The sequence below is a fragment of the Catharus ustulatus genome, chromosome 29, assembly GCF_009819885.2.
Source record: "Catharus ustulatus isolate bCatUst1 chromosome 29, bCatUst1.pri.v2, whole genome shotgun sequence".
NCBI classification, from domain to species: domain Eukaryota; kingdom Metazoa; phylum Chordata; class Aves; order Passeriformes; family Turdidae; genus Catharus; species Catharus ustulatus.
This window is the reverse complement of record NC_046249.1, coordinates 6,148,231-6,172,641: the sequence shown is the minus strand read 5'-3', so window position 1 is coordinate 6,172,641 and position 24,411 is coordinate 6,148,231. Positions and strand designations below refer to the sequence as shown.

General features: G+C 52.0%; 2 protein-coding genes and 1 pseudogene across 6 annotated transcripts in view; 1 reads left to right on the top strand and 2 right to left on the bottom strand.

The window, feature by feature from the left end:
- Nucleotides 1–415: 415 nt before the first annotated feature.
- Nucleotides 416–8,314, bottom strand: LOC117008261 (annotated as a pseudogene).
- Nucleotides 8,315–13,142: 4,828 nt separating this feature from the next.
- Nucleotides 13,143–17,865, top strand: LOC117008231 (thaicobrin-like). 3 transcript variants are annotated; one of them, XM_033081908.1, is made up of 4 exons: nt 13,144–14,169; nt 14,649–14,817; nt 14,926–15,038; nt 15,659–17,865. In XM_033081908.1, the coding sequence occupies exons 3-4, from the start codon at nt 14,966–14,968 to the stop codon at nt 16,177–16,179; spliced, it is 594 nt and encodes a 197-aa protein (XP_032937799.1). In that variant the 5' UTR covers nt 13,144–14,169; nt 14,649–14,817; nt 14,926–14,965; the 3' UTR covers nt 16,180–17,865. The 3 variants fall into 3 exon arrangements, with proteins under 3 accessions (XP_032937800.1, XP_032937799.1, XP_032937798.1); XM_033081909.1 differs by having other exon boundaries at nt 13,143–14,817; nt 14,929–15,038; XM_033081907.1 differs by having other exon boundaries at nt 13,144–14,817.
- A 1,838-nt stretch (nt 17,866–19,703) lies between these two features.
- Nucleotides 19,704–24,411, bottom strand: part of MARCHF2 (membrane associated ring-CH-type finger 2) — a 34,400-nt gene continuing 29,692 nt past the window's right edge. For all 3 annotated transcript variants that reach the window (XM_033082046.2, XM_033082047.2, XM_033082045.2), the window contains one exon: nt 19,704–22,560. In XM_033082046.2, the coding sequence (XP_032937937.1) occupies nt 22,402–22,560 (159 nt within the window). In that variant the 3' untranslated portion in view covers nt 19,704–22,401. The remainder of the gene's footprint in view (nt 22,561–24,411) is intronic.

Genomic DNA, 24,411 nt, shown 5'->3' with positions numbered 1-24,411 from the left:
ATCTTATTTACAAGGTTTTCTTGATTCATCCTTCCCAACAGTAGCCAGCCTACTGTCAGGTTCCCTGACCTCTTCTGGACATGTGGATCCCATCCCTCCCCAGCAGGTTGTAGTTATTGAAGAAGGTCCTGTTATCATGAAAGTCAAACCCACAGCTCAGCCAAACAAGGTCCAAAGGCAGCCCTCAGGTTAACCCAGCTCTGAGCAGCTGTTTGCCACAGAAATCTCTACAGGTTCCTTCTAACCTCAATCCTTCTGTGAGTATGAGCTACCAAGTTAAAAAAAAGCCTTATCTTATTCCCTCCCATTCATCACAGTCATATTTTAAGATGTTTCAGGACCCAGACAGAATCAGAAGTTGATTTTTTATGTCTCAGACAATACCAGTGGAAATGTGAAGATGGAAATACCCTCATCAACACTGAAAAATGCCACTCATCCCTCTACCCTCATCAACACTGAAAAATGCCACTCATCCCTCTTCATAATCCAGACATATCCAGCTCAGTTTAGGGGTACTGATTTCAGGAAGGAGAGTGTGATCAGGAGAGGTGAGAGCTAGGAAGTACCCTGCCAACAGCCCCACTGCCCAGCTGCCTTTCTCTGGCTTAAGTTCAGTATCATCTTTCTTTCCCACATCTTCTGTAGAGACCCCCCATGGCCCATCCTCCTGCATCCATCACCTTCACCTCTCAGCAATGTCTCCCTGAAGGTGAAACCATCACAGCCCAGCATGCAGCAGCATGGGTTAAATCTCTCAGGGATGTCAGGGATGTCCTGTTGTGTGTCACCTTGTTTCACACTTTTACCATCATCAGACAGGACAAAGTTCCAGTGGGCTGTGTCTGGATCCGGAATCACATTCACTACAAGTGAGATGGAACCAATACATCAGGGCAGAGCTCACTCCAGAGGAGCTCTTGGCTGGGCTGCCTCAGGAAGCAGCAGGGTGGGGGAGAGTGCTGGCAGACTGTGGCAGGGGAAGGTGCACAAGGTCACCTTGAGGTGCAAGGTGCAAGGAACAGAAAAAGAAGCAGAGAGATAAGAGGATTGTCAGCAGACCTTCAAGCTGAAAGACCCCAGATGTGTGAAATGTGAGGACACAGCTTGCTGAAGACCAGAACTCTCCAGATTTGCCTGAAACTGAGGCATGCACCAAATGAACAAAGAGCTCGGTGTACAATTCCTCTGCTAAAGGGAGGGTTGGCAGAACCACCCCTGGTCCCAGCAGCAACACTGCAGTAGGGAAACTGCCAGGAAGGGAGACTAAAGCAGGGAAAATGATTCAGCACCCTGAAAGACCAAACTGGAATTACCCTCTTCTACAGGCACTGCATATCTTGTCCATGCTTTAAAAAACAAACAAACACACAAATTAAAAAAAAAAACAGCAAAAAACCCCACAGGTGAGAGGCAATCAGTACAATCAAGTACAAGTGTGTACAGGATTATCTATGGGTAATGATACGCCAGTGTTGCTGCTCATTTTCTGAGTAGTTTCCTTTGCGAAAGTCATCTCACAGTGTGTTGCTTCAAAATTTCAGTGTCTGACTACATGAAAAGACTCCATCCATTTTCTACAAATACAGCAACGTTTCTCATCCTGATTTGGACATACATTTATGGTCATGGTTAGTACTTTGAAAACTGAAGGAACTTTCTTCTCAGTATAGAATAATTACAGGGAATAGCATAAAGCCACACAGAGACCAATGGAAAACAATTTGTTTCTGAAAAAAGTTCTGTATTTGCTACCTCTTCCTCCCCCAAAAGGAAAACCAAAACCAGGGCACACACGCAAAACTCAGACGAGACAAAGGCCAAACTCAGAAGTCTTGCACATGGGAAAGAGAATGATACTCACAGAGTTCTTTGGCTTGCTTCTCTGCAAAAGAAAGTAAACTAGCACAGGTGGGTTGTGGGATATTGATTTGTGTATACCCTGTCTCCCCTCTCTTGTAACCCCCTGCACATGTCCCAGGGTGGGTTTCTGCCACAGTTCAGCCATCCAAAGCCCTGTCCCACCTCCAGCCTGGAGCTCTGCTGTGCCAGGGATGGTGCAGTTTGTCCTGTGCAGATCTGGGGTGGGTAATGTTCCTTCAGACATCCCTAGCTTCCAAGGGGACCAGTGTAACGCTGACTGGTGCTGGGTCAGAGACAGATCACATGACACTCTGTGGCAAAGGACAAAGCACTTTATTCTTGTGACCATGCCTTAAATAGAGAATTTGAATTTCCAGGGCATACACATGATCGGCTACAGCTCCAGTCACTCATTTTCTTGGCCAATGATACACCTGTACTTAGGGTCCAATAGATTGGCTGTGATTCTTTATATTTGTTCAAATCCACCCTATCATGACTCACCCAGGTACCTGCCTGCTTACAGGCTGGTTGAGTTTTAGCCTGCAGTTTTAGACTAGCTGCAATATGCAATGTGACAGACCAGGACACTCCCAACCTGCTGGTACCACCATTCCCAGCCCTGCACATCATCTCCAGTCATCTCTAATTCTTGATTCTCAGATTCATTCTCCTTCCTCCCAGTCCCAACCACTTTTCTGGTTCACTTTACGCTCTAAAAGTGAAAAAACTCTACCAAATCCACCACCCTACAGAGACACTGTAAATAGTTATTTGTAAGGAAGAGGAGGAGACTCACTGATTTCTGCACTGTGGTCCCCTGAACAAGGAACACAAACACACACAGTTACTGTGTGGCACAGCCCTTTCACTGGGACCTCCATCCCACTAAAGGACCGCACAGGTCAGGACAGGCTGTGATGGAGGAGGCAGATGTACGGTCTTGCGCTCCGATTGCAAGGACATATAATCTCTAGTTTTGCCCCATCATTTTTTCGCCCCTTCACTGGCACCAATTTACCAAGAATTAATTTTTAATAGCCAAAACACTATTCCTTGGGAGTTCTGCCAGGAAGTAAACAAACAAGCAAACTTGCTTGTTCTTCAAGCAAGTTTGGTTTTCTAAAATTTCTTACTGATCAAACAAGCTGTATTTGTTTAGGAAATTTTTTGAAAGTTCAGGTTTCTGTAATCTTCCCTTAAAACAAAAAAACTGTTCAGAATTTCAATACTTAAATTGAAGGAGTGTCAGAAAGTATTGACAACTACCCAGGGAAAAAAATCTAATGACTCGTTGGGGTGAATTTTCACATGATTCCAAGGCCAGATGTGGTGGTGCAACAGGAGCTGCTGGGGCCACTGCCTTCCTGAGAGTGTTGTGTCCACGGGACAGAGACAGCCCTGCACACCAGACACTCACACACCACCACGGTATTGAGGGCTGACAAATAATGACAGGAGGGGTTCTTTGTATGGTGTTCCTGTGGAGTTTATTGACCTCACACAGGAGGGAACCAGGGACAAAGAACCAAGAACAAAGGAGGGTCCAGGATTATATATGGGATAGCGCAAGGCAGAGCATCAGAACCGAGGGGACGAGGTGGTGCGGAACGAGGGGTAACAACCAACTGGGATCTAGGGGAGGAGTGACTAGAAGCAGGGACCAATAAGGGGACCAGAAACGGGGAACATTTTAGAACTGGGGAGTAGAAAAAGGATTAGGTAGCTGTGTACATTAACATACAACTACAAAGAATTGGGGGAGAGCATTTTTAAAGTTTTTAAAGGGGCATTTCCTCCCAAGCCCTCTGGACCACAGCATCCCCTACCAACTCTTGGGATGCAACAGCCAGAGAACAGCAAAGGAAAATATCTGGGAGAATGGAAATATGAATGAAAAAGCCTGGAATTTTCACAGAGGATTTTGCCAAGGAGACAGGGAATGAGACTTACACAGTGCTGCTGCTTGCATTCCTGGAAAACAAAACCAGACCAAAGCATCATCACCAAACCGGTGCGCTTTTCCCATGATAGGTTCGTTGGGGTAGAGAGGAAGCTGAAATTGCTGATGAGACAAAAGTTTCAGCCCAGGAACTCCTCAGGGCTTTTCTTCTCAGGACTTTGGGGATCTTGCCCACCCTCCCTAACCCCTCTATGTCCAGAGATCAGCACCACCCTGCTGGAGACCTGAGCTTGGCCTCCAGATCCATAGCAGTTGAAAGGGCAGGTTTGTCTCAACAAGGGAGGCACAGGGTTAAATGCCACCTGCAGAGGTACATAACTGCCCTGTGCCTGAGCTCTGCAGTGCCCACATGACCCACCAGCCCCATCTCCCCTAAGAGAGGATTTCAGTTTTCTTCAATCCTCTGTATCACCTGCCATCAGAGTTAGAAGGAAAGGAGGCCCTGCCAACCCACCCAAAAGTGTCAGTTTCTTTACAGGGCAAGGCAAATTATTGCCGCATTTCCATGCTGGGGCAGAGGAGTGAATTATGTGGCTTTAATGCCAACTTCGTTCCTTGCCTTCCTGCTAGAGAAGAAACCTTTCTTTTCATGACAGAAGTTAAAGTCCCTGGGTCTTTAAATTCCCTGGCACCAAACGTATGCCCCAGGCATTGGGACAAGACCCTGGTTCCATCTGGGTGTTTCTCAACCCCTTGCATCAGTTAGGACCAGAGGTGGCTCAGAAGGACAGCCCAGCTCCTTCCCCAGTCCCCAGACCCCAGTCCAGGATGGTACCTTTCATTTTAAACAGATAAACAGTGATATAAAGGAAAGCGGACACAGCAGACAGGACCAGGCCTGTGGCAATTATCCAAGGATGGTATCATGGAAAAAAGGATCTAAAGAATGAAATCCTCAAAGGGGAGGTTACTCTGAGACTAGCAATGGGAAGGAGATTATTTATACTTCATACATGGTCATTCCATCTGAATGCCATTGAGAATGAGAATCAGCTCCTCACTATACTCCAAAATCTGGCAAAAATGACAAAAAGTACCCCCACATTTTGGCAATTAAGCATTTGTCTGTGGCTGATGACATTTTGTCTGCATTTTGGAGGATTTTCAAAGACAAGATGGATTTCTAACCATATTATTTCTAGTTCCATCATGGTTTGTCCTTCTTCGGAAAAAAACCCCAAATACAGTAATTTCATGACCATAAGGCACACTGGACCATAAGGCGCACTTTTTTTGCAGTGAAGATCCGCGCCGCGCGCAACAAAGTAAAGAATTAGCAACGGAATCCCGCGATCGTGGAGTTTACTGGCAGGTGCACAATTTGGAAACATTTTTCACAGATCAGCATAGGCTTTCAAAGGCAGCCCCAGGCGCCCTCCCTGTGCAGTGGGCCCTGGCACTCCCACCTGCCCCCAGTGCCGGCAGGCACGGCTCAGTGCAGCTGCGGGGCTGCCTCCCCCTTGCAGCTCCATTCTGCCGCGGTGCTCTTCCCCCTCGCGGCTCCGCGGAGCCACCATGCCGCCTGTCCCTCACTCGGCTCCGTGCTCCTCTTGTACCACCTGTTCCTCGCTCGGCTCGGCACTCCTGCCATGCCGTTCCCCCTTGCGGCTCTGCTGCCGCTGCCCTGCCGCCCACCCCTTGCTCACCACGACGCTGCCGCCTCCCCACCCTTCACTCGCCGTGGCACTGCCGCCTCAGATGCGGTTCCCTCCCTCTCCCGGCCCAGGTGCTCCTGGAGCAGGGGCTCTGCCCGCAGGATGTGGCACAGGATGGCCAGCATGGACTCGGCCATGCCGCCACCGTACACCTTGAGCAGCCACCACTGCCACAGCTGCTTGATGCAGGCGAAGGCAGCCTGGGGACACGGGGACGGTGAGGGGACAGCATGAGGACAGCATGGGAGAAGCTCTGGGTGCCCCGAATCTTTGCTGTGTTCCAAAGTTTTTGTGTCCCCAAATCATCTCTGCTCTGGGTGCCAGGCTGAGCTCAGCTCCCGAGCCCTGCTGTGGGTGCCAGGCTCAGCTCAGCTCCTGAGCCCTGCTCTGGGTGTCAGGCTGAGCTGAGCTCCTGAGCCCTGCTCTGGGTGCCAGGCTGAGCTGAGCTCCTGAGCCCTGCTCTGGGTGCCAGGCTGAGCTGAGCTCGGCCCACCCCTCGCTCACCGCAGCACTGTCGCCTCCCCGCCCCTCGCTCGTCACGGCGCTGCCGCCGCCCTGCCACCCGTCCCTCGCTCGGCTTGGTGCCACCGCTGTGCCACCTGTCCCCCGCGACTCGGGGCTACCGGCGTCCCGTTCCCCCTCGCGGCTCCGGGTGCCATGGTGCCGCCTCCCCCTTGCGGCACGGGGCTCCTGCGGCACAGGGCTCCCACGGCTCGGGGGGGCACAGGGCTCCCGCAGTGCCAGGGCTGCAGCAGCTCAGGGGGTGGCTGCGGCTCCTGTGGCTCGGGGCGTTCGCGGCTCGCACTTCATGGTTGGCAAATTTCTGAACTTTGTCCATTATATAAGGCGCACCAGACTATAAGGCGCACTTCTGGGTTCGGGGGAAAATTTTAGTCAAAAGGGTGTGCCTTATAGTTATGAAATTACTGTATTATATTTCATTAGTCAACGGGGGATCAGAAATAGGGTAATATGTACATCTACATCAACACTCCAATGCAGAGTATCACCAGGAGAAAGGTAATGGCTCCCCAGGAAAATAGTCTTCAGGTCTTGTTCATTCCCAAAGTACACGAGGAACAAAATAGAACACAAAAGCATGTGCTGCTGCAGTTCATTTTGGTGTATGCTTAGTCCAGTTCACCACTGCATCGCTGCTCTGATGCATTTTCAGCCCCAAATCAATCATCCAATGAAAAAGGAACTTCCCTGTACACAAGGGAAGATTAAAATATATTCAATATCTATAGGTGCTAAAATGAGACTCAAGGATTTATTTCTGGTACTAAACCTGTAGGACCTGGGGAGACTAAGGGCATGGGTTGGTTTTCCCTTTTTCATTTAATTTCATTTAGTGTATTTCAGCCAGGTGTCTGCAGAAGCTCTGCCACACTGAGGGCTGTTGGACGGGTTTAGGAGCACAGCTGCACAAATCCTACCCAAACCACAGCTGTTTGCACATGGAATGGAAATGGAATGGGAACGGCCGTGGGCTGAGCACACCACTGGGCTGATGCCCCAGGGGGCTCAGCTCAGCAGGGCCATGCCCTGTCCCAGGCTTACCTGATCCCTAAAGGGCTGACCTGTGCTCTGTCTGTGCAGGACATGCTGCAGCGAGCAGGAGAATTCCTGGGTCACACCTCTGCTGAGGATGATGCTGCTCTCCACTGCAAACAGCCTGTGCTCATCCAGGGTAGTGTCTTCCCAGTCGGATGGGAGCTGCCACCTACAGGAATCTTGCCACAGCTCCTGAGGCCATGGGTACCAGTTGGCTGAGCTACATGTAACCCAGATCCCCCCAGCTTCCAGCTCTCCAGCATGATGAGCAGGGCAGAGCTGATGGCTGCGGGAACAGAGAGACCCCACGTGAGCCTGGGGGCGCTGGATACTGGGGGAATGTGGTGGTTTGGCTGTTTCTCTCTCTGACAAGGACAAACTTTGATATAAGAGTTTTTTCAGACAAGTATCACCTGGAGTCAGGATATTTCTTGCAATCTCATTTGCTCTGGAGGCCAGCTCTGCAGCAAAATAATCCACAGGCCTGGATATTAAAACATAAATGCATGAACAACAACATTTTTCCTTTATTACTCAATGCCTAATTTTTTTCCTGCACCTTCTTATATGAAGAAAACAATAGCAAGGACACTTCTGAAGGAGGAAGAATATCTCACAAGCTCCTTATGGCCACTTGGTGGGTAATTTCACTTCTCTGAGACAATCTTGATATTTTCAAAGATGGGACTTAAGAAAATGCTATTTCCAAAACAGCCACCTCAACCTGCTTCTGGGCAGGCAGACAGGGAAAAAGAGCACTGGTTGGGAGCAAGTAAATTAGAGGTACCAGGGACAGGAACTACAGACCTGTTACCTTGAACTCCAGCAAAGCCTTGTCATAATCTGAGCCATGTTGAACAAAACAGGTGTAATTCCTTCTGTCAAAGAGTTGAATATGGAAAATTTTCAAGTGTGTGCTGCCCTGGGCAAGGCCATCCCTCAGCAGCTCAGTACGCCCTCGGTGTTGAAGCATCTGTTCCCCACACTTGCCCTGGCCCCCTTTGTAGTGATGCACCAAGGGCGAGATCTGCTCTCAAAACCAGGTCACCTCCGTGTCCTGTGCGTGCTGCTCTGGGGAGAAGCTGCAGCGCGGCACGACATTCTCACCCTTGGCCATGGTGATGAGGTTGGGATGTCCCCTCACATTGAGCAGAGCAGGGAGAAACACCCGGAGGAAGAAGAGAGCCTTTGGTGAGTTTGCCTTGGCACCTGAGCTCAGGCACAGCAGATGCTGCTCAGCGCTGTTCGTGTGCTGCCAGGCCAGGTGAGGGGTCATTTTATGGTGATACCCTTATTGCCTAATCATCTGCTTTATGCCCCGAAATGTCTGCAGTACCTTTAAGATGAAGGAGGGGGCAGGGACAGAGCCTGGAAGCTCCAGGCACAGGCTCTGTTCAGTCTCTCATTCTCTCTGTTGTTTGTTTGTTGTTTTTAGGTTTTGTTTTTGTTTTGTTTGTTTGTTCTGGGGTTTTTTTTGGTTTTTTTTTCTTCCCCTGGCCTGGAGGCTTTTCACCATGAAATCCTGTCAGCAGCTTTTTGTTGTTTTTAAAATTTGAACTGTTTTGGTTTGTTTTTTTCTTTGGCCTGAGGAACCCACAGAGGCAGCCCTGGTCAGTCTGTACCCCAGTGAAAGAAGGGACATTAAAGTCCACCAACCTTGCCTGCTGTGAGGAGGAGACTCATGCCAGAAATCCAACAGGTTCCCAGCCACTTGGTGAACCCTTTTCTACCCCCTTCCCAGAGACAAAGAAGGACAGCTGCTCTCTTTGCCTCTCAGTGGGTTGGGGATGGGTAAGGTTTAATCTTCTTTTTTTTTTTCCTGGGCTTTGAGGGTATTTTGCTTTGTTAATAAACAGTTTTACTTTTTTTTCACCTTCATCCCCTGGTATCCATTTCACTCATTGGCAGAAGAAAAGGGAGTTTTTTAAGCCCTTTCCCTCTAGAGAAAATGCTAATTCTAGGGTGTTTCCTCCTGAAATTTGTCTCCAAAACTGAGACACCAGGTCATCGTGCTGGCAGCATCCCCATGACAGGGAGAAGAGGCGCTGAGGGGAGCTGGGAGAGGGACCCTACCCTGCAGCATGGGCAGTGGGTTGGGGGCAGGCCACCACCCCTCCCTGTGCTTCGCTGTCCTGCGCTACCAGGAGAGTTCTTCAAACCCCTGGTTCTCAAGGACACAGGTGGTCCCCATTCAGCTCAGGACAGGCAAAAAGCAAGACAAGGAATGATGGAAGTGACTGGAAGGTTCCTGGGAGATTGGCTGGAGCAAGTGACAACTTGGCTACAAATAAAATTCAAATATCCTTATCTCTTCTCATCCTTTGTAAAGATCTATTAAAAAAGTAGAAACATCTCAGGTACTCTTAGCATCTTTGAAAATTCAAAAGAAAAGGGCTTATAATAAACTGGCCACTCAGCTCACTGAGAAAATTATTCTGGTTGAAGGGAAACAAAAGCAAATTAACATTTTTGACAAGATCTCTTTTGAGTTAAGTGCTCTGCTACATTCTTTGCCAGGGCTGCCTTGCAGAAGCTGCTTCAGGTCAACAATACAAAAGAGCCCAGGCTAAGTTTGTTCTGAATTTCAAACTGAAATTTTTTCCTTTATTGATCTGGTTTTCCAAAAGGTCCAACACACCCTCAGCACAGCATAATAAACAGGAATGTGCAGGAAACATGAAAAGCAGGGAGGGAAATGACTGCAAATTTGAATAAATTCTTTGACATCATCTAATCCTCCCCCAGGTTCAGTGAGGTTGGTCCAACTCCTGTGCTACTATGGCTAGAGGGATGCTGGTGCTCCCAGAAGTGGAAAAGGTCTATGAAAATGGTCTGATCCTGCTCTGAGCTGTCCTGTTCACAGGGAGCTGCTGCACTGGCAGCCAGGAAGATACTCGGGCTGGAAGCTGTGCCAGAGAGATCAGCAGGATCCAGGGGATTCTTACCTAGTGCTGCTGATGAATTTGGAAAACTAAACTGTAAATGACAAAAGCCAGCAAAGAGTAGAGGAGCTGGGAACAGGGAGCATCCTCTTCACTGGAGCACCACTTGGAGATGGAGAGGGTAAGGGCAAAAGGGAGGAAAACCAAGGGAAGATTATTAAAACAAAGGCAGAATTCACTTTTAAAGGGAGTCATTGCTGAATCCAGCTCCTTTTTGTAAAGCCTAGTGAAGAACCTCAGATGCCAAAGGTTGAAATTGATTTTCCGTCTTCAGCCTGGTGTTGAGTAAATGCACAAAGTACCAGACTAGTATAAAAGGTTGTGAGGATTTCCCAGGGGAAAGCAAAGGCTCTGGCTTTTTCATCCAGCATTAAAAAAGAGACTAAGAGGTGCAGAATGAGAAAGGAGAAGCCCTGACCAAACCAGGACTCGTTCCATGCACCTCAAAGAGAGCAGGAAGTGGCCTTGGACCAGGGGAAGCAAAATACCCAAAAGACTAATCCAAAGCCCAGCTAGGACAGGACCTAACCCTGCTCTGCTCTTCCACTGACTTCATTTCAATTTGCTAACAATGGGTGGAAACCATGGGCAGTTCTGGCAGATGCCAGAAGGTGATTTCCATCTGCAGATTGCCAAAAAATGCCACATAGCTGGAGACTCTGAGCTCTTTCCTGCACTATGGGCTGGAGGAGGAGCTGCTCTGCCACCACCCAGCAACTCAGAGAGGCCCTCTGGTCCCAGCTACAGTACTTTCACAACTATAAGGTGCACCCTTTTGACTAAAATTTTGGTCCAAATCCAGAAGTGTGCCTTATAGTCCGGTGCGCCTTATATAATGGACAAAGTTTGGAAAATTGCCAACCCGGAAGTGCAAGCTGCGAGCTGAGCTGGGACCCGCAGGAGCTGCGGCCGCACGGGGGAAGCCGGAAACTGCGGGAGCCGCGGTCGCTGGGCAGGGGAAACTGGGAAGCAGTGCGGTCGCCAAGTGGGGGGACGCCGGAACATGGCGCGGCTGCCGGGCGGGGGGATGCTGTGCAGCTGCCAGCTAGGGAAAAGTGGGGAGAAGCCGCGCGGCCACTGGCTGGAGGGAACGTGGGGAGAAGCGGCGTGGTGGCCGCCAGCCGGGGATAAGCGGGAGAAGCAGCGCGGCGGCCACCGGCCGGGGAGAAGTGGAGAAGGAGGGAGCCACCACCACTGGCACAGCGCTAACCACGCGGGGAGGCAGGGAGGGAGCAACTACCGCTGGCTCCAGACCGGCGCTAAGCGCGCAGGGATGGAGGAAGCTGCTGGTTCCAGCCCGGCGCGAATTGCACGGGGACGGATGAAGCCGCCGCCGCTGGCCCGGTGCGAGCTGTGCAGGGAAGGAGGGAGGGAGCTGCCGCCACCGGCTCCAGACCGGCGCTAAGTGCGCAGAGATGGAGGAAGCCGCCACTGCTGGCCCGGTGTGAGCTGCGCAGGGAGGGAGGGGGGAAACTGCCAGCCTGGCGCGAGCCGCGGCCACCCCAAGCCAACCTGGACCGCGAGCAGCCCCAAGGCAACCTGGACCGCCGCGAGCCGCGGCCGCTCTGAGCTGCGCCTCGCCAGCCGGCACTGCGGGCAGGCGGGAGTGCTGAGGCCCCCGGCACGGGGAGGGCACCTGGGGCTGCATTTAAAGGCTATGCCAATCTGTGAAAAATGTTTGCAATTTGAGCACCTGCCAGTAAACCCTGCGATTGTGCGATTACGCTACTATTTCGTTACTTTGTTGCGCGCAGCGCAGCTCCTTGTTGAAAAAAAAATTGTGCGCCTTATAGTCCAGTGCGCCTTATATAATGCACAAAGTTGTAAAATTTGCTGGCTCCCAGAGCTGCGCCTTATACTCCGATGTGCCTTATGGTCATGAAATTACTGTAAGTCTTTCCCTGCCTGAAAAAGAAGCCAAAATGTCACCCTGTCCCAGTCTGGAACCCATTTCCTCCTGCCCTGCCTCTGTTCTAAAATGAAAGTTGCTGAGTAATTTGGGGGGTTTTGGTAATGCTTTTGCTCTGGACAAGGCCTTCTAGCAGTGTGCACAGACACACATATGCTGCAGAGACTCTCCAGGGCTGCCTGGACCGGCAGCAGTTTGCATATCCCTGGTATGAGCCCCGAGGCATTGGGAAAGAGGAAGGTGAAAGAGCCTGGATTCACATCCAGAGGCAGTGCCAGGGTGCAAAGCCCAGCAGTAGGTTAAAAACTGCTTGAAAGCAATTCCCAGCTGAGAGGTGAGGCCATTGAGGATGGTTCCTTTGGGGAAATACACAGCCCTGAGAGAGGCAAAGGCAGTGCCCATGGAGCTCAGCCCAGCCAGGTGCAGCATCCTGCCAGCCATCCTTCCATCCTAGGAATGGAAAAATGCGAATCCCTTCCCTCCAAGTTATTCTAACCTTTGCATCAAGGAGGTCCAGGCAAGATGTGAGAAAAAGAATAACTACTATATACATGTGTATAAGACAAATGACAGAAGGAGCAGGAACAACAAACAGAACCACAGACCCAGTGACAGAACCACAGACAAAGTCACAGCCAGAACCAGAGATCCAGCCAGGCACAGCCAGAACCACAGACACAGTGACAGCCAGAGCCACAGACCCAGTCACAGCCAGAGCCAGACCCAGTCAGGCACAGCCAGAGCCACAGACCCAGTCAGTCACACCTAGAACCACAGACCCAGTGACAGCCAGAGCCACAGACCCAGTCAGTCACACCTAGAACCTCAGACCCAGTGACAGCCAGAGCCACAGACCCAGTCAGTCAGAGCCAGAACCACAGACCCAGTGACAGCCAGAGCCAGACCCAGTCAGGCACAGCCAGAGCCACAGACCCAGTGACAGCCAGAACCACAGACCCAGTCAGTCACACCCAGAACCACAGACCCAGTGACAGCCAGAACCACAGAGCCAGTCAGTCTCAGCCTTCTCTCGGCTGCAGGCACTTTCCCTGTTTGTGCAGTTCCGGGCACAGCCGCCAGGGGCGCTGGTGGTTCCCGGCTGGGCAAGGCGGGTGCGATGATTCCCCCGCGGCTGCAGGGGGCGCTGTGGTGCGAGCGGAGCCGCCTCTCCACATGGCAATGGCGGGAGAGAGAGAGAGAGAAAGAGAGAGCGGCTTCCTTTGCTATCCTCCGCGGGCAGCCGGTCCCGGTACCCTCAGAAGAGGATAGGAAAAGAAGCTGCAGCAGGAACCTCTGAGTAGCGAGCTGGGAAGGCAGGGATGAGCAAAGTCCCTGCTACAGAAACTCCGCAGCTGTAGCAGCAGCCCAGGCGTGTCCCGGCCCGCAGCGGTGCTGGGTTACGGTGTAGTGAAAACCGCAGCAGTGGCAGAGAAGCGGCAGGACTGGGCAGTGGCAGCCTGGCTCTCGAGCACCGTGGGGAGATGGGGAGAGGATCTCTCAGAGGGGGACAGGGCTCCGGGATCCTGGGGTTTCCCCTGAGCACCCAGCTGGATGGTGAGGGTCCTTTCCAGTGAGGCAGGGTGTTAGTAAGGTCCCAGTGCAAAGCCGCTCTCATGAGCAGAGTTTCAGTCATGGTAGGAAAAGGCAGCAGGAGACAGCATCCCACAGTGGGTGCGAATTCTCCCCACAGTGACGGCAGCCTGTCTCACCTCTGATGTCGAGAGCGAGAGAGACAGAACCAGTCCAGATCTCTCGGTATCTCTGCCCTTCCCAAGAGAATGCCCCTCAGCTGCCATAGTGCAGCCAGCTGCCCTCCTCCCTCTTCTCCTTGGGCATGTCTTTTGTCTGTCTTAAGTATCGGTGCTTTTGTCTCTTAGCAACAAATAGGAGAAAGAGAAAGATCCAAAAGGAAAAATCCTACCCCCAACAACAAAAGACAGCAGAAAGAAGTGTAATAACACGCCAAAAGGGTGCAAAAGGAACTGCGAGTGAGCTTGGCCAAGGCAGCCAAGCTCCTGGCAGGGGTTTCAGGCAGGCAGAGGGTTCACGCAGGTGTCTGCAAAGCCACCTGGCAGCAGCTGCCTTTACATCCTGCTTTATTTGTGCTCAGCTGGTGCCTTCCAGAGTGATGTGAGAAAGCAGAGTGGAGTGCCTTGTGTTCCCTATGACTGGCAATAAGGCTGTCATCCCTCCACACATGGAGAACTGCCTGGAGAACAGAGAGGTGGGATGCAAAACCTAGCACCCAGCTGTTCCCCATGTACCAGTTGAGCAATCGAGGTAACACATGCCCTGCAAACATCTCCGCCATGAACCATGCAGCAGAACAAAACTGGGCAAACAGTCAGGGCAGGAGCCAGACGTCCCCTTTTCACAGCCTAGACACCCAGAGCATGGCCACTGCTCTGCAGCTGGTGTCCCCAGGTGGTGTCCCCCACAGTCCAAGGGGCTGGAGGTGCCTGTGGTGCTGTGGCCCAGGAGGGCTCTGAGAATCCTGCACAGGGAGATACAGACTCCTCCAGTACTCAGGGGCTCTTATCACTTACCTGCAGCTGGGCCAAGGGAGGGGACATGTAGCAGACTCTGGGATGCAAACAGGACTGGGCACTGCAGGAACAGGAGGAATTGCCAAATTCAAGTGTTGGATGAGGTCCCATGTGGGCTGGCAGCTACAGGGCATGGGAGGTCACTGCCCAGAGGAGGGGAGGGGGAAGCTCAATGGGGTGGTACCCAGACAGACTCCCAGCTCTGCTCTCCAGGCTATCCAGCCCCTCTGGACTGTGCCTTGCTCACTCAAACAAGCTGGAAGTGCTGGACAAGCTCAGTCCAGCCATGAGTGGATGAGAGGATCAGGAGTGGGGAGCAGACTGAAGACCTTCCAACCTATCCCAAACCTGCTTTCCTGGAGCCAACCTGCAGGCTGAGCAGGTGAGTAATGACTTTATAAAAAGTGCTGAATTCTGTGACCTTTTCATCATTCCTTCTCTGCTTTATCATCTTCAGGCAGTCTTTGAGTCTTGCAATTCTCACTTTCAGCAGTGAATCCTGTATCCTGTGCTGTTGATTGATTGTTGATATGCTGGCATCCAAGATGGAGAGAGTAGAAAGTGAGACCCTGATGGATGAGGTGAAGGAGATGAGTGGAAGAGGTGAGTTTTCAGAAGGGAAGAGGGGGAACTGTCCTCTGCTGATAAAATGCATCCTGCTTCTGTTGTGGGACAACTACTGAAGGTCAAAGCACTGGGGCTTGTCCCCAGACTAGGATTTTCATGGGTTGGGACTTGGTGGCTGCAACATTGCCACCTGAACTGTTGGTGCTTATCTGTAGACCTAGCTCCAGCACCAAATGCTTCTGAGCTGACATCCTTGGCCCCCTCCACTGCTGATAGAAAGAGACATGAACTGGGGGCCATTGGTTCTGGGTCTTGGGGTAACGTTTACTGTGGCTGGCACTGGTTCATGCCCTGACCTGCCTGTTCTCCTCTCACAGCACCCCAGGCACCCAGGCTCAGGTCCAGGTGGCTGCACTGCAGATGTGCACCCACCCACTCAGGTGCCTCCTCCTCCAGGAAACTGAGGTCTCATTGGCCAGGATGCGTGCAGGCCCCTGGGCAGGGACAGGGTTGGGGCATCAGGGAACCAGGGACAGTCCAGCTAGGTGGGTTTTCCCACTGTAGGGAAAAGGAACTCACCCTGTCCCTTCTCTTGCTGGGGTGGATGCAGCCCTGGGGTGGCCTGTTCTGAGCAGCTTCTCCTCCTCTGTCCCCAGCTGATGTGACTCTGGACCCGGACACTGCCAACCCCTTCCTCATTCTGGCCAGTGACCAGCGAGGGGTGGGACGGGGGGAAGAGTGGACCTTGCTGCCCAACAATCCTGAGCGGTTTGACACAGAGCCATGTGTGCTGGGCAGCCAGGGCTTTGCTGTGGGGAGACACTGCTGGGAGGTGGAGGTGGCCGAGGCAGGGGACTGGTGGGCTGTGGGAGTGGCCCAGGAGTCTGTCAGGAGGAAGGGCGTCCTCAATTTTACACCCCAGGAGGGGATCTGGGCCGTGGGGCAGTGGTTTGGACAGTACCATGCTTTCAGTGATCCTGACTGGACCCCCCTGCACCTTACCTGCCTCCCCAGGGCCATCCAGATCTGCCTGGACTTCACAGAAAAGCAGGTGACTTTTGCTGATGCTGAGAGTGAAGCCCTAATCTTTGCTTTCTGCCTGGCCTCGTGTGCTGGGGAGAGGCTGCGCCCATGGCTCTGGGTGGGGATGGACTCATGGCTCAAGCTGTGCCCCTGACAGGGAGGGAACACGGAGGGGGCAGGGGAGAGACTGGAAAGGTGAATGCCATCACCTTGGGTTTTGGTGCTGGGAACTGGGAGGGTCCTGCATCCTGCTGGCTTCTCCTCACATGGATCCCCAGGCCACCAAGGGGAGGACTGGCAGCTCATGGAGATGGACACCACAACAGAGCCTTCTTCATCCCCCCACCCCTCAGCTGGGACTGCAGGCGACATGGGAAGCACAGAGACTTGGTGCAGGGAGGAGCTTGGTTCCTGGTGGTCCCATGGCAGGGACCACCATTGAGTGCCAGGGCACTGCAGAGCTGCTCTGTACTGCTCTGAGGCCATGGAAAATATAGCAGGGTCCAGCTCCTCCCAGGGTCCTGGAGTAGTGCCTCTGGGGAAGTTAAAAAACCCCAAACATAGCTGGATATTCATGATAGCACTTATCTTCCCCACACATCCAGAGCCTCTCCTTGCCTGACACGCACCAAGCACATTTCTTGCAGCAGAGCACTGATAGCAGTGCAGGGGCAGCAGTAGGAGCAGCCCAGGAAGGAAAGCACAATGCTGAGCTGTGTCTGAAATCCACAGGAGAGGCAATTCCCACAGATCTGTCATTCTCTGATCTCACCCCATCAAAGTCCCACCTCACAGGATCCTGCTAAATCTTGTTCTTAGGAGAGGAGAAGGTGGATGTAGGTGAAGGGGGGATATTGCCTGGGTCCAGCCTAGATTTCATCTCCTAACACTTTTCTGGTTGGACCTTCTTTAGTGCCACATCAGTTGTCATTGTTGTGGTGGCATCTGGGCACAGGCAACAGTATTGGCCTCCCTGCTCTACTCCAGGAGCTGCAAAGAGTTGCAGCACTGGGTCAAGCCCAGGTATCTGCTCCCAGCCTCTTCCACCGTGGTGACACCAAGACTGGGGAAACCCAGAGATCTCTTCCAGTGAGGCACTTCCCACTCCCCACGCGCAGGAGCCTCTGAGACTGTCCTGGTTTTGCTTGGGGTAGAGTTAATTTTCTTCCCAGTAGCCAGCACAGTGCTGGGTTTGGGATTTAGGGTGAGAATAATATTGATAGCAACAATCAAACTATCACTCATGGGGTGTTTACCCAAGCCAAGGACTTCTCAGTGTCTCATGCTCTGCCAGTGAGGAGCTGCACAAGAAGCTGGGGGAAGCATGGCTGGGACAGCTGACCCAAACTGTCAGAAGGATATTCCACACAACGTCCTGACCAGGGTGTAAACTGGGGGAGCTGCCTGGGAGGGGCCAATCACTGCTGGGGACAGGCTGGGCACAGATCAGTGGGTGGTGAGCAACTATATTGGGCATCACTTTTTCCACTTGGGGTTTGTATTTTTTTCAGTACAATTATTATTATCATTACTTTTATTACACATTACTTTGTCTCAATTATTAAACTGTTTTTAGCTCAAATCAAAAGATTTTTTCCCTCTTTTCTTTGCCTTGGAGGGTGGTATGTGACTGAGTGGCTGTGTGGTGTTTAGTTGTCAGCTGGGGTTACACCATGACAGAGGTTCACAGCAGAAGGTGAGTGTGTGGAGATGGCAGATTGTTAGCACTGTATTTTCTGTCCTTTGTCATCCAAAACAACCCAAAAGAGTTGTGCTGTGCAGTTAGGGACACCTACCTCAATCAAGAAGAATAAATTCCTTTCCGAAAGCCAGCTCAGTTCCTCAGACTGGAGAAAAGTTGGGGTTTTCAACAGACTGGTGTCTGGGAACCTCTTCACTGGAACTTTATGGTTTGGAGGGAGAAAATTTTGTGCTTTGTTTTTCTTTTTGATGTGCCCCACAAAAATTACGTTTTAAAAAATCAGCTCTCTGGGAGCTGAGTTGCATAATTGCTGCATTTGTGTGATAAATACACAATTTCATGTAGAATTGCACCAGAAAGACTCGGGGGACTTTAAATTGAGCTCTCATGTGCTAGAAATCTCTGCATGCTGGAGCCTCAATGGGTAGGAAGGCTTAAGGAACACCAGGGTCCTTGAGCAAGGCTGGACCCACATGGGCTCTGAGTGGTTTTGGAGAGACAACTGGGGCCATACCCAGCGTGGGCACAGACAACACATCATGGCAGTGACTGCTGCCTCCTCAGCCGGTGCCTGGACATGGAGGCCACAGGGCAACTCCCAAGCTCCCAGAGCCCTTGTCCACAGCAGGTGTGATCAGACCCCTAGGACCCTTCTGCTCCCAGGGAAAAAGGTTGCAGCAGTGGGCAGTGGAGGCATCTCAACGAACATGCTCTTCTCAGCATTGGTCTGTCAGACATGCATGAAACAAAGCCTGCCTGGATTTGGCACTTCAGCCAAGCAACTGTGACTGAACACCCTTCCTGTGAAACTGTGTTTTCCCATGAAACTCCTTTTCCACGGTGAGGCCTTTCTCTGGCACTTCTATCCCTTTTACGCTGTTCTCTTTGTTGCAGATGCTGCTTCCCCACCCCATCAGATTGCTATGTGGAATCACAGTGTTATTTTAAAGGACTGGCTGAACCAACCAGGGCACTCTCTTTTTTAAACCTTTTTTTTTTCTTTTAATATAAACAAGGCCAGAAAATCCTTGATTTGACAGCTTGGCCAGGAAACTCATCCAAGGTCTTGCTCAAGGCTAAAGCCTTATTTAGGACCTTGGAAATGCATCCAACATTGGTGTGGCAGTGCTTTGAGTGGCACTTTAAATGGGCAGCTTCACAATTTCTAACCCCCCCCCCCGCAAGTGTGGCATGACCAGATTTATAACACAGATCCAGGGCCAGGGCCAAGGCTGCAGGGGATGTTGGGCCCCCTTATTGCCCCACAGAACAGAGTGATGGCTACCCCAAGTCTTTGCCCTGCAGCCCCTGCCATGGTGCTGGCCCTGGATGGCTCTCAGAGCCAGCTGGTAGTGAGCACTCAGAGCAAGGCTCCTGACCTGCAGCTAGCTGCCAGGAGCTCTTGCACACTTGGGCACAGCTCAGACACAGCCTAGACACAGCACAAACACAGTTAGACACAGCTCTTGCACAGTGGGATACACCTCAGACACTGCTGGACACAGCCCACCATGACCCCAGCAAGGCTCAGGTGAGAGCAGACTTCATGGGCTTGCAGACATGTCCAGCATCTCCCCCAGCCCTGGAGCAAGGGGCTGGGCTGGAGGGCCGTGGGCAGGCCTGGGTCAGGCAACTCATAGGGGCAGCATCAGGACCCTCTGTGGGGTGGCAGCACCAGGGTCACTCCATCCAGCCCCATACACACCTCTGGCCCAACCAGGGGTCAAAGAACTCTTGACTTGGCCCAAACATCATCGCCTTACTTGGCCCATGCCAGGCATGCTTCTGTACACTGACAGAGACACTGTCCAGAAATGACAAAAACCATGGGTTTTGTCCAATTTTGAAACCTTGTGCTGGAGCCCTGGGGTCTGGCCAGGACAGCTGCCCCAGGCAGGCAGTACTGGGGTGCTTTCAGGGAGGCAGCCTGGGCTCTGCAGCCTTGGCCCCCTCCAATAACAACACAACAGCCCGAAGTTTGTCTCACTTTTATTTACATCATTGCACAGCCCGTTTCCCCAGAATGCACTGGAACGTGGTGGGTCAGACACCAATTGCCCACATCTACGAGCTGAACAACTCCTCTGGGAAGGAGGACAAGACTCAAAGAGTCACTATTGGGTCTTGCAGGGGCACATGCAACAACTCCAATTATTGGCAATGACAGTAAAGCCACGGATGCTGAGTGCAGCCGCAGCCACACAGCAGCACAGGGGCTGGGCCCCCACTGCCCCAGCCAGGGGCTTCTGGCTTTCACAGTTGCATATTTAGATTGACAGTGGGTTTCTTAACTGGACCACTGGCTCTGTGAAGTCCTTACCCTGAGGACGTGCTGTGGGAGAGAGCATCGCTCATCACCTACCAGAACTTGGTGCACTGCAGGACCAAGCTCATGGGAGGCTGGGAAGGTTAAACCACCTCCCTCATTTTTCTACACTGATGATGTCCCGGTGACAAGGGGGTTGTTAGGAAGGGGATGAAGGAAGGGGCACCCAGGACAAGGCACAGAGCAGTGGTGCAGTCTGCTGCCATGGAAGGGGTGTGCACAGTGGGGAGTGCCTGCGTGAGAATGGGATGGAACTGGAGCAGGGACTGCAGCAGTCGCTGCACCAAGAGTACCAGGAGCAGAGTAATCCCTGCATGAGTGCATGACTGAGAAAAGGGCAGACAGCCACAGGTATGTGGAAGAAGGGAAGGGAAGGGACAGTCAGGGGGCTGACCAAGAGAGGGGAGCAGAGATGTGCAGCCTGGCTGTAGCAGAGGACATTTACCCCACGGTCACACCCAGCCCCTCAGGCTTGGACGAGAGACAATTCAGAGCAGACAATTCAGGGCACAGAGAGGCTGCTGTAAGATGTATTGGGGTATCCTCAAGCTGCACCAGAACCCTGGGAGAGGAGACAGAGGAGAGCAGAGAGACCAGGGCCCAGGGCCAAAGCAATCCTGTTGGGCATGATGGCACACTGGTCCTTGCCGCTCAGGCCACCAGCAACTTCCAGCTCAGGGTGAGGGAACACATAAGGAAACACATCCTGCTTTGCAGCTAGAGAGGAGGAGGAGAAGTGCACATGGTGCTTTGAATTCAGGAAATTACAGGTCTCCATCTCACAGGGCATTGCACTGACCCACTTTCAGCAAAGGGACAGAGGGACACAGTGCATGACCACCACCACTCACTGCAAGGACAGGCCCCTCAGAGCCTGCCTCCTGCCCGCTCTCTACCCTCACCACCATGGAGCCAGAGCCCAGGCTCCAGTAAAGCAGATGGAGCACACACACATCTGGAGCACCTGGCAAGGCAGTGTCACCACCAGCGTCGTCACAGCCTATGCCACTTGGGAGGCTCAGGAAAGCTCAGCACCAGGCATGGGCACTGTCTGGCAGGGTGAGGACATGGCAAAGGCAAGGACCAAAGCCAAACCAAGGGGACTCTTGGCAGAGGGGGCATTCTGAAACAGAAGGCATCGAGAGCTGCATGTGCTGGAAATGCAGGTGAAAGGAGGAGGAAGAGGGACACCAGCCCCACAGGACAAGGGACCCAGAGCCTGGGAACCAGCAAACTGAGGGGGTTTCACTAGAGGACACAACAGGCAGGCAGCGCTACCAGGGATGAACCCAATCCCAGCAGCTCCTCTGGAATGTGCAAGTAAAGCACAGAGACAGTCAAGAGCACCTGCCAGCACCGCAGGGCATGGCCTGTCCCCTAAGGTACGAGTGAAACTGATGCTACGGGAGGTCCAGCCTCAAGGTGGCGAAAGGACATCAGCAAACAGAGACTCCAACTCCCACCTTCTGGGGTCAGGAAAGCTCCTTTCTCAATCTTCTCAGAACAAAAGGCAATGGGTTTAGCTAGTATGGAGCCATCTCTCCCCACCCTTGGATCCTCCATCTACCTTTGCCAGACAGACCAAGGACTAAGTGCATCTGAGTCCTGGGAATGAGCCAGGATCTCAAGGAAAGCATTTTGTGAGATCATGTCTGCACTGGAAAAGATTCTCTCATTCTGAAACTGATTTTGAAATTCTCAAAATTACAGTACTTTACAATACAAAATATCTCCATTCGGTATTATGTCATTTTACTCCTTCTGGGATTATAATAATTATTAAAAACACTCAACTTTCTAGAAAGGACAGAACACCACAAAAGAGACCAAAGAGTAACAGGAAGGCTGCTGCAGTATATCAAAACCAATTTAGTGCAAAGGAGAAGGGGACTTTCAAGAATGGTTGATGAAAAGTGTTCTTCATATACTCATTTGGAAAAAAGGCATTGATTTAACCTCTGAATGAGATCAGGTTGCCAGCTTCTATCCTGAAGCTTAGAACGTCAACACAAAAGGATTGAAACACAATATGCATGGCCATTAAAAAATAATATTATATATAGATATATATATATATATAGAGAGAGAGAGAGAAGGAGATGTTTTCCACATATGGTATTTCATTATAGGAAAGTGTCCCTGCAGACAGGCATTTTCTGCCATCAGGCTCTTTTGGGCCATTTCACACACAGATGTTGATTATGTGTCTCTTTGCCAAGGTCTAAAGCACGTGCTGAGCGCAGAATCCCTTTGGGTGGGATGACTGTTTTCCAGTGCCCTCACAGCTGCCACGTTCCCTGGGCCTTTGGGGACACGTGACCCTCCACCTTGGCTGGCCGCAGGACGGCTCACACGGTGGTCTCATCCGCGGTTTTCTTCATGAGTTTGGCAGAGAGGAGGGAGTGGGGCACAGGGTGAGGGTTCCGCGAGGCTGGGATCATCAAGCGGACTTTCTGGTTGGTCCTTCGCCACTCCGAGTACAGCTGGCAGTGGTAGCGGAACGAGACCTGGCGGGTGAGAAGGCAGTGCTGTCATCTACCTTGCCACTCATGCCAGGGCACACACAGGGACAACCCGATGCCAGCACCCCTCTGCCTCGGGGACTCCTTATCCTGAGGCAAGGGAGACAGCACTGACCCCGGCACAGTTTGGGGTACTCCATGTTCCCAGCCTCTGACAAGCCATCAATCCCTTCCTCGTGACACCACGCTGAGTGGGGCACAGCCAAAGAGGCCTTCTGGGAAGCACCAGCAGAGTGAACAGGGTTTGCTCAGCTGGGTTTGGGTCTGGACTGGTGAAATGTGGGGGGGATGAACTATGACTTGCCTCTTCACCCAGCCCCAAGCTGCAGCCAGCACCCTGGGTGAGCGAAACAAGGGTCTGAATCCAACCAGCCTCCTCCCATCTCACAGATCCCAGGTGAGCTTCTTCATCCTGCACAAAAACCTCCCCTTCTTTGTCTGCAACAACAGGACAGCAGCTGGACTCGTTTTTTCCTGGCAACATGTCCTAGGAGACCCAGAGGGAGAACAGGGGAGGATGTAAAGGCTGGAGGACCTGGAGCAGCTCAGCAGAGGCAGGAGCTGGCCCTGCAATTTCAGAGCAGCCCTGCAAGGGGAGCTTTGAGCTCGACTTAACTACCGAATCCAGTCAGCCACTGATCTAAACCAGGCTTTCTTACTGGAAGCACTTAGCTGGCAACTAGGATGTACCAGGAAGTACATCTGACACAGAAAACTCAGTAAAACTATTACTTCTGGATGGGTCTGTGACGTATCTTATGAGAAATGAAGCTGTGCCACTGAGGTAATTGAGCTTATTGATCAGTGCACACCCCTCCTTCCTGCTGCAGAGTGACGGTAGCAATAAGTCTGACTGTTTGCTGACAAATTCATCTCCCAGTTTTCAGAGAATGAGGAGCTAATGGTGGAAACCTCAAGGAAGGCTCCTGTTCCTCACAAAGGAGCTGCAGCCTTGGTTACAGCCTCTCTCATAACTCTCACACTGGTTACAGCCATGAACCTCCTCCCCCATATCGGCCCCTTGTACTGCACAGCCTGGGGTTGAATGAGCTGAATATGAATAAAGGGGCTTCACCCAATGTTCTCCTTTGCTTGAGGAAAAGTGAAGCGCAGCAGAATTAGAGCCATTTTAGTCAGGACTTGTTACTGCACAAACATTTTTCCATTTCCTCCAGGTTTCCAGCTCCTCCCCACCAGTCCTGAGATAGAGAAGACGGAAACACTTAAGGTTTCCAATTTTAGCTTGGCTTCCTACGGAAACAAGTTTCATGCAGGAACATCCAGCATGGAAACTTTCCTCCATGGCTCCCATGCAAGGAGTGGCTCCAGCTTTGCCCCCAGGCAGTCTCATCCCCAGCTGCAGCCCCAGCTCATCCTGCCCTGGCTCCCTGGTCTGTGGGGGAGAGTTGTAAGGAGTGTCCAGCCCCAGGGGAAGGGTAACTGAGAAACTGGAACACGAGATGACAAGGAAATGGACTGGGGAAATTCTATTGCCCGCAGGACTGCCAGCTTTTTGGGATTCCACTACTTCTCATGCATCAAATGCACTTCTTTCCCTCCCAAAATGGTGTTTCCCTACAGCAGCTGGAAAAGGGCATTGACAGGGCATGAGCACACACCGGGCTTAGAACAGCAGAGCCAAAATCAAGATCCAAACCCAGAAGTCCACCCAGCAAGTGAATGAGAAACAGAGGGAAGTCCCTGGCCAGGCAGCCCCTGGAGAGTGCAGCAGCCCTTTGGAAGGGCCGGGCAGCCCCACTGAGCCTCTGCTTGTGCCACACCCAAACCCACATTCCCTGTCCTGCTCTTCTCAGCTCTCAGCAAGCTACAAGCTCC